This window comes from Mycetomoellerius zeteki, unplaced genomic scaffold (assembly GCF_001594055.1).
Source record: "Mycetomoellerius zeteki isolate Tzet28-1 unplaced genomic scaffold, Tzet1.0 scaffold241, whole genome shotgun sequence".
NCBI lineage: Eukaryota > Metazoa > Arthropoda > Insecta > Hymenoptera > Formicidae > Mycetomoellerius > Mycetomoellerius zeteki.
In genome coordinates, this window is record NW_017257218.1 from 437363 (window position 1) to 452470 (window position 15108).

General features: G+C 33.2%; 3 protein-coding genes across 6 annotated transcripts; 2 read left to right on the forward strand and 1 right to left on the reverse strand.

The window, feature by feature from the left end:
- The first annotated feature begins 1814 nt into the window (after window positions 1–1814).
- Window positions 1815–3472, forward strand: LOC108723485 (coenzyme Q-binding protein COQ10 homolog B, mitochondrial). Of its 2 annotated transcripts, XM_018449287.1 has the most exons (5): window positions 1855–1887; window positions 1950–2100; window positions 2201–2391; window positions 2475–2603; window positions 2954–3472. In XM_018449287.1, exons 3-5 carry the CDS (start codon window positions 2345–2347, stop codon window positions 3396–3398), a joined length of 621 nt encoding a protein of 206 aa, XP_018304789.1. In that variant the 5' UTR covers window positions 1855–1887; window positions 1950–2100; window positions 2201–2344; the 3' UTR covers window positions 3399–3472. The 2 variants fall into 2 exon arrangements, with proteins under 2 accessions (XP_018304790.1, XP_018304789.1); XM_018449288.1 differs by lacking the exons at window positions 1950–2100; window positions 2201–2391 and having other exon boundaries at window positions 1815–1887; window positions 2954–3471.
- A 2556-nt stretch (window positions 3473–6028) lies between these two features.
- On the forward strand, window positions 6029–9885 carry Lamtor3 (Late endosomal/lysosomal adaptor, MAPK and MTOR activator 3). The gene is made up of 3 exons (XM_018449289.1): window positions 6029–6250; window positions 7732–7959; window positions 9107–9885. The coding sequence occupies exons 1-3, from the start codon at window positions 6242–6244 to the stop codon at window positions 9242–9244; spliced, it is 375 nt and encodes a 124-aa protein (XP_018304791.1). The 5' UTR covers window positions 6029–6241; the 3' UTR covers window positions 9245–9885.
- Window positions 9886–10985: 1100 nt separating this feature from the next.
- Window positions 10986–14876, reverse strand: LOC108723461 (glyoxylate reductase/hydroxypyruvate reductase). 3 transcript variants are annotated; one of them, XM_018449247.1, is made up of 7 exons: window positions 14778–14876; window positions 14383–14466; window positions 14168–14295; window positions 13181–13370; window positions 12514–12677; window positions 11370–11660; window positions 10986–11177 (listed from the first exon to the last, which is right to left on the reverse strand). In XM_018449247.1, the coding sequence occupies exons 1-7, from the start codon at window positions 14789–14791 to the stop codon at window positions 11062–11064; spliced, it is 987 nt and encodes a 328-aa protein (XP_018304749.1). In that variant the 5' UTR covers window positions 14792–14876; the 3' UTR covers window positions 10986–11061. The 3 variants fall into 3 exon arrangements, with proteins under 3 accessions (XP_018304749.1, XP_018304751.1, XP_018304750.1); XM_018449249.1 differs by lacking the exon at window positions 14778–14876 and adding an exon at window positions 14584–14720; XM_018449248.1 differs by lacking the exon at window positions 14778–14876 and adding an exon at window positions 14560–14720 and having other exon boundaries at window positions 10987–11177.
- Between the last annotated feature and the right edge of the window lie 232 nt (window positions 14877–15108).

The following is a 15108-nucleotide window of genomic DNA, read 5'->3' on the forward strand; positions in this document are numbered from 1 at the left end:
AGGCTTAAAACCCTATTGTAGATCCGGGGGAACACAGCATAAGCATGAGATTGTTGGACCAATGAGCGTTCACCATAACGTCGCCATATTGATTTACATAAGATGCTCATTGGTTCAGCGGTCTCATGCTTATGCAGCTTAGGCTACGGTCCACTTGACGTTACAAACGCTTCAAAGAATAGAGTTTTACGAATTGACTAATCAAAGAATGCTTCGAAGCGTTTGTAGCGTCAAGTGAACCGCAGCCTAATTGCTGGATTCACACTGCATCCGATTTTCGTCGTACAATGCTCTGCATCCAATCAGAAAACAGGATTCCGATAATACAAAGCAAAATTCATCGGAATCCTGTTTTCTGATTGGTTGCAGAGCCTCGTACGACGAAAATCGGATGCAGTGTGAATCCAGCATATGCTAAGTAAGTTTGGTTAAGTAGAGACCCTCATTATTACGGTTAAGTCCGGATCTACATTAGGTGTTTTAAGACTTAAGCCATAAGAAATTGACCAATTACAGTCGAATCCGAGGGGAATAATCGACTGTAATTTGCCCATTTCTTATGGCTTAAGGCTTAAAACCCTACTGTTAAGGCCCGTCTACAATACAGTAGTAAGCTTGATTTAAGAAGTAAGAGTAAGAAATTGACCAATCACAGGCGATTATTCTTTTCACAATCGACTGTGATTAGTCAATTTTTTACTCTTACTTCTTAAATCAAGCTTACTTCACAAATTGTAGACGGCATAAATTTGAGGTTTAAAAAAAATGTTGCAACCTTTTAGGCCTTAAAGGCCATCACACGTGCAAAAATTTTAGTCGTAATCGTAAGACCGTAAACAAATCGGCCAATCACAGTCAAACGTTTAAAAACGGGAGATCTTAATTTTGATTGTGATTGGTCGATTTGCTTGCGACCTTACGATTCCGATTAAAATTTTTGTACGTGTGATGATCTTGACTGTGCTCCTCGCTTAAAAATTAGAATGTGATAGAAAGGTAGAATGACGTTAGCTCTATTTTTAGGTTCTATGAGGTTTTGATATGTGAGAGCCTGAAGCCCATGGCACATACAAAAACGTAAGGCCGTAAGACATAATCAGTAAGCGAATTGGCCAATCACGATAGAGACCGTAAGGCCAGTAGCGAATCCAATCTTACGATTTCTTTACTGCTTACGTATTACGGCCTTACGTTTTTGTATGTGCCATGGGCTTCAAGCTGCGTTCCGTTTCATACACGATGCGCATGATGCATCTTTTATCTTTTTTATTCACCGATTGTTAAACAAGGATAAATGATGCATTATGTAAATACATCATGCGTGTAATGGAACGCAGCTTGAGGGTGAAATCACATGGTGCGGAAAAAGATTGCGGAATAGAGAATGTGTCATTGGACGCATTCAGCAGACTCAACAGTTGAGTGAGCGCCGCTGCTATTGATGTATTCTTCTAGATCTAAAATTCTGATTGGATGAGCTAAAAGAATACACCAATAACAGCAAGCGCTCACTCAACTATTGAGTCCGCTGAATGCGCCCATTGAAGCAAGTAATCAGCGCTAAGCGGGGAGCACAGACTTTTGCATAACGCATAACATGTAATGCATAAGAAATTCAATCAATCAGAATTCTTTATTTCATGGAAAGGAAGAAAACGGAGGGCTTTGATTGGTACATTTTCTTATGCATTACGTGTTATGCAAGAGTCTGTGCTCCCCGCTCTATTCCGAATAGCGCTGAATAGCGTTGATTGGTTGCTTCAACGACGCATTCTCTATTCCGAGGTCTTTTTCCGCACCGTGTGATTTCACCCTGAGAGGCTGAAGCTAAACGTGCATTGTCGAATATTGTAACATAATTGAATATTTTACGCTTGATATGCATAGGTAATGTATTTTATGTAATTTTAATTATACAGTTTAGCACGCGCAAAAATTAATAAAATTAGGTTTATTCGAGGTGTTTTTGCACGAAACGAAAGAATTTGGCGTCGCGCTGTGCCCCGAGATATCCGAGAACAGAGATGTTATTCGTTAAAGTTGATGACTATTCAGGTTAGGAAATCTGTCACATCGATAGCATAGAGGGACACGAGACATGTAAGTGAGGCTAGAATAAATATTTTTTATTTTAATTATACAAATTCTCTGCTTTAAAAGCAAAAATTATTTTCTTATATAATTTTTATTTCTAAAACAGAAAAGTACCTAAAACAGCAAGAAATACCTAAAACGTACATGTATGTGGCTATAAAGCATGAAAATGTGACTGCAGCTCACCTATTTCCTAACTCTAATAATCGTTAACTTTAACGATTAATATCTTGGTTCGTGGGGCAGAGCAATGCTTATTTCTACTAGATTCTTTCACTTCATGCAAAAACGCATCGAGTAAGCGCAATTTTAATTTTAATTTTTGAGCCACAGAATGCTAAACTGTAAAAACATTTTACCAGTTTGTAAAAACATTTTAGGCACGCATTGATCCTGACACAATTAACATTGCCATGGAAATATGATTCTTCTAAATGGAATTTGTGGCGAATGTATAGAACACGAGCAAATCATAAAACCAAAGAATACGAAGGTCGCAAATTAGTGGGGTAATAAGAATAGATAGAAAAAGATTTTTTAAAAATTCTTTTATTTTAATTTATTTTATTTTATACTATATTAAATAATATTTAAAGTGATATTTATATTTACTACAATCTGTTTTACTTATATTTTGACATATTAAGCCTGTTCTTTCTAATTGATCTTATTGCATAATTCATTTTTCCCCTTGTTTTTTCACAGTAGACAGAAAAAAGAGAAAAAGATGAGTGTTATGCAACAAGTTTAGCTAAAAAGAACAGACCTATTTAGTGATTCATATGTATATGTATATTATAAATTGTATGTTTTTATTATAGAATATATCTCCAAGTATCCAAATTTTTTTGTTCTTTAGCTTTTCAATGGAGAAAATGTACTACGTAGTTGCTGATGTAGGAAATTATAAAAATTTTTTACCCTTTTGCAAAAAATCTGAAATTACTTTGAAAACCAAAGACTTCTTGAAGGCCAATTTAGTAATTGGGTTTCCACCTATAAATGAAAATTATACTTCAATGGTGACTACAGTATATCCAAGGCTAGTTAAAGCTGAATGTAAGGATGGCAGATTGTTTCATCATTTAGATACCTTGTGGTTGTTTAGTCCTGGACTGAAAAATAATCTAGAAACATGTGTAATCGACTTCTCCTTGTCTTTCGAGTTTAAGTCTACCATTTATTCTCATTTGTCAAATTTATTTTTTAATGAAATTGTGAGGCAAATGGAGAACGCTTTCCTTGAAGAGGCTGTAAATAGGTATGGCCAGCCATGTTTAAAAACAGTACGGCTACAAAGATGACACAAGATATCTATAGAAATCATTGAATATAGATAATATTTTTTTGGCTTAATGAATCTATTGTGTTACTTAATTCTTTTTAGAATAAATGTATGTAACATTAACAAAATTGTATAACAATAATAAGACAATAAAGTTATAGGCTCCGACGAATAAATCTAAAAAGAACAAAAGCCAATAAAAGCTAACACAGGGCAGTAACATATAAATTATTTATTAACAAAATGAAAGTTAAGGGGATGCTGGAGCTACCTGTATTACCGATAAAACTAGCGTTTTTGATGTTTTTGTTCCTGTCGAATTTCTTCGTAATGGTTTCACAGAATAAAAATTCCTTTTCCACGATTAAAATATACATGCTAATGTATTTGTCGCTGGTGTATTTTGTGTTCAAAGTTGGAAAAAATAAAAAATTACAGATTTCTTTATCTATTTTTATCTCAGTATAGCGACCAACGCTATAGGTAAAATGAATAAAGAAATTTGTATTTTTTCATTTTTCTAGCTTTGAACACAAAATACACCAGCGACAAATACATTAGCATGTATATTTTAATTGTGGAAAAGGAATTTTTATTCTGTGAAACCATTACGAAGAACCATTCAACAGGAACAAAAACATTAAAAACGCTAGTTTTATCGATAATACAGGCGGCTCCAGTATTCCCTTAATGATATATGTGAATTAATGTATCATATGTATATAAAAGTGTATCTAAAAAGCCATTATCCACTACCTCAAGTCAAAATAGAAACAGTCGATGAACCGAAAAGGAAAGTGCTAAGAATTCAGTTAATCTAGAAAATTCTCAGCTAAAGTCACTAGATTTATTAAATATCGCAAATTCACCTCCATTTTGGTATGAAACACGGCGAAATTTGTGCATTTACGTACTTTATTTAGAAAAATAAAGCCGTCAAATATGTAAATAAATGTTTTTTAATTGTAATTAGTAATAGTTTATTTATGACCAAAAAAATATGTATGAATGTTTAATTTATGTATTATTTAGGCTGTGTTCTAAAATTTGCCAGTATTGAAAATCTATTGTTCATGTTTTTTAGTACTGGTAAATTTTGGAATACAGCCAAAATGGTAGAAAGATCACATGAGGTCTGTTCGCATTGTTTGAAATTCCCCAAAATTCTTGAACTTAAAATGAGATAGATACATATTTGGGCGTTGAAAAGAGAGAAAGCGAAGATGCTGAGTGCAAGAGTGCAAACAACGCGAACAGACCTGTGGTGTGTGCAGTTTGACCAAACCACACCTCTAGGGCGGAATCCATAGACATTGCTCAAGATTCGAGATGGTCTTAAGTTAGCACATGAACCAATCAGAGAACCGTATTAGCATCTTAAGACAATGGCTGCGTTCAGCAGAACGTTCGTTTTGCAACTATTGGAAGTTTCCTTCGAGCTGATTGGATCATACTTTTAGATCTAGAAGAATGGTCCTATCTCAGCAGACAATCATAAAACGGTTGCAAAACTGTTGAGTCTGCTGAACGCAGCCATTGCTTGAGATTAATGGCCGCAGCACAGACTCTTGCATAACGCATAATGCATAATGCATAAGGGAATCGACCAATTGAAATTCTTCTTTTCCATGGAATGGGAGGAAAGGAAAGATTCTGATTAGTTCATTCGCTTATGCACTATGCGTTATGCAAGAGTCTGTGCTGCGGCCTTAAGACCGGATTCCAGCCCTACTTTTGCTCCTCGTCAATAGTGCGGAAGGACTACCAACTGTGAAACGCGAAACCGGTATTTATAGTCGATTCTTGCATTTAAAGCGAGGAATACAGACTTTTGCATAAGTCCGGATTTACAATAGGTGTTTTAAGCCTTAAGCCATAAGAAATTGACCAATTACAGTCGAATCCGAGGAGAATAATCGACCGTGATTCGCCCATTTCTTATGGCTTAAGGCTTAAAACCCTATTGTAGATCCGGGGTAATGCATAAGAAAATGTCCCAATCAAAGTCCTCCTTTCCTTCCTTTCCATGAAATAAGGAATTCTGATTGATTCAATTTTTTATGCATTACATGTTATGCGTTCTGCAAAAGTCTGTGCTCCCCGCTTAAGACTGAGTTTGTTCGCGTCGCATACTCCAACAAGTTCCAATATGCTCCTACCATAGCTTTTAGGGTGCCGTCACATGCGGCGTAACCTGCGTAAGCATAACCTGCGTATTCTAATAAATTACTAGAATACGCAGGTTACGCCGCATGTGACGGCGCCCTAAATCAATTTTCGCGGCGCCTGCTCGCGGCGTGTACACGGTGCTTCTACGCCTGCGCCAGCCTTTAACCGCCCTTCCCGTCCCCGCGACACGCATAATGGCTACGTTTACACCGTGCACTTAGTCCGCGACCTATACGATAGGTGTCTTTGTTTAACCTACAGGATAAACAAGGACATCTATTGTATAGGCCGCGGCCTAAATGCATGGTGTAAATGTAGCCAGTGTCGTGCGCCATTCCGCCTCGAGTACTCGGAGCTTCTTTAGATTTCGTTTCAACAGCGATTTTTATCGCTGTAGTCGCCGATCTCCCACTCTATATTAGGTCTGTTCTTTTTTGTTGAACTTTTGCACCAGTTCATATTTCTTCTTTTTCTCTCTAGGAGGAAAGAAGAGGAAGAAAGATGAACTGGTGCAAAAGTTCAGCCAAAACGAATAGGCCTATTGCCATACCATACTCATAGCAATTTTACGGACGTGATCTGGCCGTATTGCCTCCGTTTACTCCATGGGAGGCAGGAGCCATTAACTAAGAAGAAGAAGAAGAGGTCGTGCTTGGTCGATGTTTACAGACTCGTGCACGTTCCTTGGAAAGAATGACAGTTGTAAGTTCTTAGTGTAAGGAGATTCTTTGTAAAAAGCTTTGTACATTAAGTTTAAGGTTATACGCTTTGTTTTGTTTATGATGATTCTAAATCAGTCTGTAATCGGTAGTCCTAAATCTTAAGCTGATTCTACAATGAGTCGGTAGTCCTAAGTCTTATCGGTGAATCGGTGAAGTTGGCCAACAGTCGTCTTGTATGATTAAGACTACCGATTTTTTTAAGACTGATCAAATTCGACTTTATTACTTCCCATTAGTCGAATTAAATGATTCGCTGTACAACTAACAACTAGTAGATGCAAAAAATCATAGTCACCTATTTAGGTTAAAACTGGTTAAGGCTTAAGATTTCCGACTACCGACTCATTGTAGAATCAGCTTTATCGGTGAATCGATCAAGTTAGCCAATTTTCTTAAGACTAGCCAAATTCGAGTTTCCTTATTAATCGAGGTAAATGACTCGCTGTATATATTTAACTACTTGCAGTTAATGCGAAAAGTCATATGCCCGTATTCATAGTCAGACTTTATACTTAAGGCTTCCTTAAATTTATCTTTAGATGCTCAGTAGCCAATGAAATAATTCGTAAAGCATCTGAAGATAAATTTAAGGAAACCTTAAATATAAGGCCTGACTATGAATGCAGGCCAGAGTCACCTATTTAGATTAAGACTGATTACTTAAGATTTTCGACTACCGACTCAGTGTAGAATCAGCTTTATATATATTATATAAAATATAGATCTTTTTTTATCATGCTGTTGTAGAAATTTTAAAAATTGTGACAAAAAGAATAGATCACATGTTGTATGAACAGTAGATGTATTGATAAAAATTTGTTTAGTTCATCTCCAAGAAAGTAGTACTATCTGCTGCAGTATAATAATGGAAGACAGATTTGCTCATTGTCAGATATTGCAACAGATCTGTCTGTGTCCATACTTACTCATATTTTGTTGGCAGAGCCTGCCAATATTAGCTGCCAGCAGATTGTCAATAAAAATCACATATTCTGTCAGGTTGTAAACATTTAAATGAAATAAATAATTTAGATGAAGATGAATCTTTATTACTCTCAATATTACAAGAGAATATATCATTTAAATGATTACGAAATGGCAACTATTCTGTTTCTGCAATCAATTTACCATTATATTATCTTCTATTTCTATTATGCCAATTCTATAATGAGTTGATAGGTGATAGTTCCTAAGTCTTATCGGCAAATCAGTGAAATTGGCCAACAGCCAACTTGTACGATGAAGACTATCGATTTTTTTAAGACTGGCCAAATTCGACTTCGTATTTACTCTCCCATTAGTTGAGCTAAACGATTCACTGTATAATTAACAACTTGTAAATGCAAAAAATCATAGAGCGGTATTCATAGTCCGTTCTTATTTTAAGACCGTCTTAGGTAATGTCTTAAAATTCTTCTCCTTAAAATATAACTTATTTAAATTATGATTTTGTTATTTTAGGAATTGAAGAAGTTTCTCTATGGACTGTTAACTGATGTGGAAGGTTTGCATAGCATATTAATTACTGACAGGGATGGAGTACCTGTTATATCTGTAGCTAACGAAAAGGCGCCAGAATTAGCTACAAGAGCTAGTTTTTTATCTACTTTTGGAATGGCTACGGATCAAGGAAGTAAATTGGGGCTTGGCAAAAATAAAACCATTATATGCATGTATAGTAATTATCAGGTAAAATACATAACAATTTGTATAAAATATACATTTATATTAAAATTTTTAATTTATGTATAAATTTCATGTTATTTTATGTAATTTAATTTTATGTAATTTCAAAGCAACATAATAATTGAGGTTTTGAAAATTATATAAACACATAGAGATAATAAGCAATAAAAAAAGATAAAAGAACAATTATTTAAATATTACTAGAAATAATGTATTTAATAAAAACGTTTTAATATTGGTTATTTTATTAAATATTATAAATTTTATTTATTATTAAATAATTTATACTTTTATAATTATCAAATAATTTTTTGATGTCATTTCTATATACAGGGTGTTAGTTATGTATGTTGCCATACTCAACAGAGAAATTTTTTGGTTTATTTCAAGTAAAAAAGTCCATATAAATATGTGTTCTAAACGACTTAGTTTCCGAAATACAGGTGAATGTTCGCAAATGTTTGACGAAACGGTAAATTGCATTGGAGATATCTTCCGGCATAAATATACCTTGCTTCACATGAGTTACCATTCGCACAACCGTAAACAAAGTGACAAAGTCAAAGTCAAAGTCACAAAATCAAAAATAGACTTCAGTTCTGATCTTTGAGTGTGTACGTCAATCTTTGAGGGCCAAATTGTTTCAGTCCATCAAAATCACAAGGTGGACATTTTCAATAATTCATCTAATTGTTTTATTTCATCAAAAAAAATGAAGCCTATTTTTATTTTTCTGTTTTTGATTAGTTTTTGACTAGTTCAAGCTGTATTTCTTTCAAATAAACAGATTATTACTACACGTTTAAATTTTTTTATTTTGGAAATTAAGCCGTTTAGGGTACATGTTTATATGGACTTTTTTACTTGAAATAAACCAAAAAATCACTCTGTTGAGTATGGCAACATACTTAACTAACACCCTGTATATATATATATATATCTCATTTTAATTACTTTTTAAATTTAAATTAAATTATTTCAACTATATTAAAGATATTACAAAATAAATTCTAAAATTATTAATGCATTATGTATAAATATAATTTGGTGCTAATTGATTTTAGAAGTTATTTTCACAATTAATAATACTTACAATTAATAATAATTTAATATTTAACATTAATATATTCTTTATGTTTTTCTTTTTCAGGTAATCCAGATAAATAAGTTGCCATTGGTCGTTAGTTTTATTGCTAGTCACAGTTGCAATACCGGCCATGTATTATCGTTGGAAAATAAGATTGATCCTATCTTAAGTAGTTTAAAAAATGCAGTAGTGGAAGCCTGATGGTTACCTGTTGTCCATTATGGGTGATAAATGCTGAACACTGTTCAGATATGAATTTATAAGTTATTGCAATTATTATATAAACAATAATCTTTTTTTAAGAATCAAATATGTTTTCACGTTTTTACTTGCTTATGTGACACTTCATTCATATTGCTGCAAGTGTGTTTGAATGAAAAATGAAAGACCTTTTAGAATGATTATTATATGATACTTTAATGCAGAAATCTGTAAATATATGCCAATCAGGGGAGATCGCTCCGATGACCTTGACATAGGTAGGAGGGAGGTAGGGTGGCCCTCACTTCACCTGGAAGTCGCGCACCCCTAAGCAGGGGGAGAGATAGAGTGGAACCCGCTTCACGTAGAAAATCAATGTAGATTTCCATATTCCCTTAGTAGACGGAATATGGAGTAGTTCTTAATATTGTATAGCAGAAATAAGACGTTATTTCTTAAACTTTTTGGTTAATAACTTTTTAACAAATAACGAGCGATGGCTAAAATCTCTTGGAGATAATTACTGTGGGTAATGATCTTGACAACATGTGTCAAGGTCAAAGTCATCGAAGCGATCTTCCCCGATCGGCATATTAGCCCAGAAATCTATTAGGTATAGAGATTCTTTTTGAGAAATACAGAGATGCAATCAAAGTTAGAATATCATTTATTTATTAAGAAAATACTTGATATTTTTTATGAAAATCATGTGTAGTAACGTTTCAATTTATTACATTAAGTAATTTAGTGAGTAATAAATTGTTAAAAACTTTTCGAAATTTGATAGATTTTAGGTAGAGAGAAGAGAATAACAAGTTTTAAAATGAGACTTTAAGACATTTAAATATACCAGGCCTGTCCAATTTGAACTCCGGAGTCAAAACGCAAAGCCATCGACGCAAAAAATTCAATATGAATAAGATTTCGGGGACGGTAAAGTGTTGATGTGCATCTGAGTGACGCTTATCAACACTTCACAGTCCCCGAAATCTTGTCCACATTGAATTTTTTGCGTCGATGGCTTTGCGTTTTGGCTCCGGAGCTTAAATTGGATAGGCCTGAAATATACTAATGTGTTTGTAAAATTTTTGAAAATATCCTACGAAGTACCTTTTATAAGATCATTTCAATATGGTAATTAATTAAATAAGCATAAGATTTGATAAGCAAGATTTTTAGGAATATTTCTAGAGATAATTCACTTAATATAAATGTAATATTTATTTGATTGAGTAACCCTTAAGTAGGCACACAAAATTACTCAGTGATTGTTACAGTTTTTGTTTTGGAGCGCTCTGCCCCCCCTCTCAAGGAGGCTAAATACTGGATTATTTTATTCATTTTTTATTCATGATACTGTGACTCCTTTTAAAATTGGAGTCCGTCCAGAAGAAAAAAAGAAGAACCATGTGGCTGTAATCCCATTTTGCGCCTACTTAAGGATCGAGGCTTCTGACTAGTTGCCGCAACCCATTTTTAAAAAAGCAATCTCATAAATTTTGTTTTATCCAAATTGTCTATTTATAAAAAAAAAAGCAAGAAACTTCAATGTATCGTTTCTCACTTGACATCACGATTCAATATGACCGCGGCGACTAGTCAGGAGCTTTAATCAGTATAGTAAATTTAATGAATAAATTAATTATATAAATAATTAAATTGAGATTAGGATTTGCCGAGTGATTATATTTGTGTAATTTGAAGAATTAAAGAGGATTTTATTACATCATGAATGAATAATCATACATTTTTAGTAATATTTTAAAATAAATGAATTAATAAATGTAAGAAATGCACAACACAAGAAAAGTAAGTTGTTATAAAGGGTAAATCAAAGGCTTATCTTCAAGGCCATTGAGAATGTTTTGCGCCGCGATTATCGACATATCGTTACGGGTCTTGATTGTCGCGCTGCCCACATGTGGCATAATTTCTGTAATTACCAAAATAAAAAATTAATGATATGTACTATATATATATGTAAATTATAATACATCATAATAGTATTACATTCCTTGAATATTTTAAAATTATAGAATTTCTAGAGCATAATCGATTTATTGAATACTCAAGTGTGTGATATCGTATGTTACAAGAAAATAATAAAATAAAAATGATTACCAACCGACATTAGGTAGTTTTAAAAGTTCATGTTCCGGTGGTAATGGTTCTGGTTCGGTAACGTCTAATCCGGCAGCGAATATCTTCTTATTACGAAGGGCTCTCACAAGTGAATCGGTATTGACAATTTGACCACGAGATACATTTACGAAGATGGCTGTTTTCTTCATCTTATCAAAAACATTGTCATCAAAAAGTCCTCGAGTTTCATTATTTAGAGTTGCTGAGATTACGATAAAATCACTCTGCTTTAGAAGCTCATCCAGAGATACAAACGTTGCCCCAAGTTCATCACCTGTGTGCATCATGTTATTTAATTTAAAAGATTGTGTGCAAAATTTTTTAAACAATAAAGTAAAATATATGTATCCTAAACTATTTCTGATAACTTTTAATATTTTTGTACGCAGAATAACTAGAAGGACGTATCATGTAAAAGTTAAGAAATGGCGATGATTTTTGTGATTTTGAAAAATTGATATTTCTTGAAAATTAATTTTGTCGACTATTGTTTCTCGCCCTTCAGATACAATTTGGATGGACTTCCGAAAAGGTGAAACCCCCAATTCTGTTGTCGATTGGTATAATGGTGCTGTATTTTGGTCAAATACAAAAAACCGTTTTTTTTTTACATTTTTTCATATTTGATGTTGAAAATGACCTTGTCATCAATTTTTGTGGTCATACTCTTTATCAGCACGCTAAGATACAGCAATATACCAATTGATAGCAAAATCAGAAATAGCCCTCTTCGTCCACCAGCCTATCTCAAAAATAAAACCATTGATAATTATGTAGGTAAATATTGGCAAAAGGATCCAGCTCCGTGGTCTTGACCTTAATATATATGAAGGTCATGACCTAAGTGACCATTCTTCCTCCATGCTTACGTAATAACTTCACACTATAGTTGATCGCACACTTGTCGGGCGCAGTTAGTACAATGTTCATTTACAAGGATCCATTTATTCGAGATGGGCAATTAAAATAGGACATTCGGTATACATATAATAAATCCACGTTTTATAATTGAATTGTTTTTATCGGTATTATAATAGAAAAATTTATTATGTACAATATAGATATACTTACATATGTAACACAAAAATTAAAAAAAAAATTACTTTCCTAATAAGTTGCTAGCTTACCTGCTTTCTTGCGCGAATGTCCGGTATAAATAAAACGCTCTACTTCGAACCCCATTAATCGTTTAACTATTGCTTGGCCAATATTTCCTAGACCAAAGATGCCAACTGTAGAACCTCGTAAATCTTGTCCCAGTAACCATTGTGGTCCTGATTTTGACTCACCTCTTAATTACATTATCATGAATGACATCTATTATTATTTCAGTTAAACAACTAGATGAAGAATGATAAAAATACATTAAATAATTTTATTACTTTCAACTAGAATTCATATGTATAGATTTATAATATCATCTTTTATATAAATATATATGTGTATCAATTCAATATAAATAAAATAATATAAAATAAAATGAAAAAAAATTTAGCAAACGTGTCAGAAAGAGATCTGATATTCATTTAACAAAAACACGTTTTGATTATATTGATTACATCGATTTCTTTCTACTATCTTATTTTTAGGCTATTTAGCCTATCTTTTTAATTTTTTTCTCCATATACACATACGTATATACATAATCCATATGTATAAAAAAAATTGAAAAGAGAGATGTTCCATATGGAGTATTCATATAGAGAAAGTGTTGTTTTATAAATATAAATAGGACGGTGCAGGTGGGGAGAAATAGGTTAAATTACGCAATTTAAAATAAGATAAAACAATTACTTTTCCAGTGTCATGCGACCCTCGTGGGCGCGTCTCGCCGTAGATAACATTAAGAGCACTGCAATTTCTGCCACTGCAGCGGATAGCACCATCGGTGTGTGCCCAACTTTGATTCCTCTCCTTTTAATTTCTGGAACATCTAGATGATCGTATCCGGCCGACATTGTCGATACGACTTTTAAATTTGGCCCTGAAAAAAAAACAAAAATCGAATTCGTCACACGATAAAATTTTGTAATCGCTTTTTTAGAAAAATAATACTACTACTCGACAAAATTAAAGCATCATCTGTTCCCCATCTTGTAAAAATAGGCAAATTTCAAGATGGAACTTTGTGAAAAATCATCGTATTGAGATGTTCAAAAAAGCATTTTACAACTTGAAATCTCTACTTTTCAGATCGGTACTTTATAAAACGGTCTTACTGATATTTTATGAAGTTATACGAATATAAATGAAAATGCATCAAATCTCAAAATTTTTTACGAAATTTATAAAGTTCCATGGCGCGAATTAAAAATTGCACACAAATGCGGTTTACAGCATTCGAAAGCTAGGTGAATCTTCATCTTTAATTTACTTTTTTATCAAGTTCTGTAGGTACGATTATTCTTCATCGAGTTATTAAACATTGAAGCAAAAAAGGGCTATTGCTCGACACGACGATATTTTGTTCTTTAAATTTAAAAGGTATTAAAATTATAAAAACTATTTAGCACATTTCAAGTAGTCACGACTGTGCTGTCAGTTTTCATTATTAAATTAATCGGTTTTATTATGTTTAACTTTAAATAATTTAAAATCTTATTCTTCTCTTACACTCTTTGATATTTTAACCAAGCATTTATAAAAAACGATCAAGAGAGTTTCAAAAATATATTTTTTAAATAAAAATATTAAATAAATTTCGTTTGAGAAAATTTGAATGACCATATAATTATGGAATTGATTGTATCGAAAAAAGAAATTAATAAAATAGATTCTTACCGGCGACATCGAGGAACTCGCTGTTGACAATATGATGACTAGCGAGGAATACAGCGTCATGTCCAGGTAGAGCTTGCAATACTTGTTCTCGGGTACTTATACCAGCTGGTATAATAGTGACGTCACATCTATATCAACAACAATAAATGTAATAACAAAAATTAATGATTTATACTATATAATCTTTCGAATATTCCAGATTTATTCAGACTTACTTCGTGCGAAGCAAATCGATACCGGGAGCAGGAACATCATTGCTCGACACCAAAACACGTGGTAGAGCCGGTAAACTCATCACGCTGTTCAAGAAAATTGAAATAAAAATAATGTATTCATCAAAATGCGAACTCGTTGAAATCTGCACTTGCGAATTATACTACGGACATGCTCACGTAATTTCTAAATATTTTTCTTACACAATGAAACAGAAATTAGTGCGAAAAATCGTCTTTTAATTTTAGTTTCAAAGATTCATTGACACGTATGTACACTGATCTTCCAATCGTTGGATGAGATTTGACAAACGGTAACGCAACGAGATGTAGACTTCTACTGTTTATTTTTCTACTCTTATATAACAGTGATATAGCTATATCGGTATTCGACTTACTCGACAGAATGCATTGCGCGAACTGAAACAAGCTGGAATATCAGCTAAAATCTCTCCATTATACGTAGTACATGCTATGCATCCATGATATGTATGCGCCAACGCAAACCGGTTTGTGACTACAAAACAAAGATAACATACGATACGATATCCATGATATCTCATCATAGATTACACAAGCAAGAATTCTCATCGAAATAAGTAAACCGCCAGCCCCTGCATTCTCTAACTCGTTATGCAGTCGTTATGTATTCATAATAACGACAGTTAAGCAGCTTTAATTTTTACTATATAAAATATAAAATATCTGCGCAACTGTCATTTATATGAG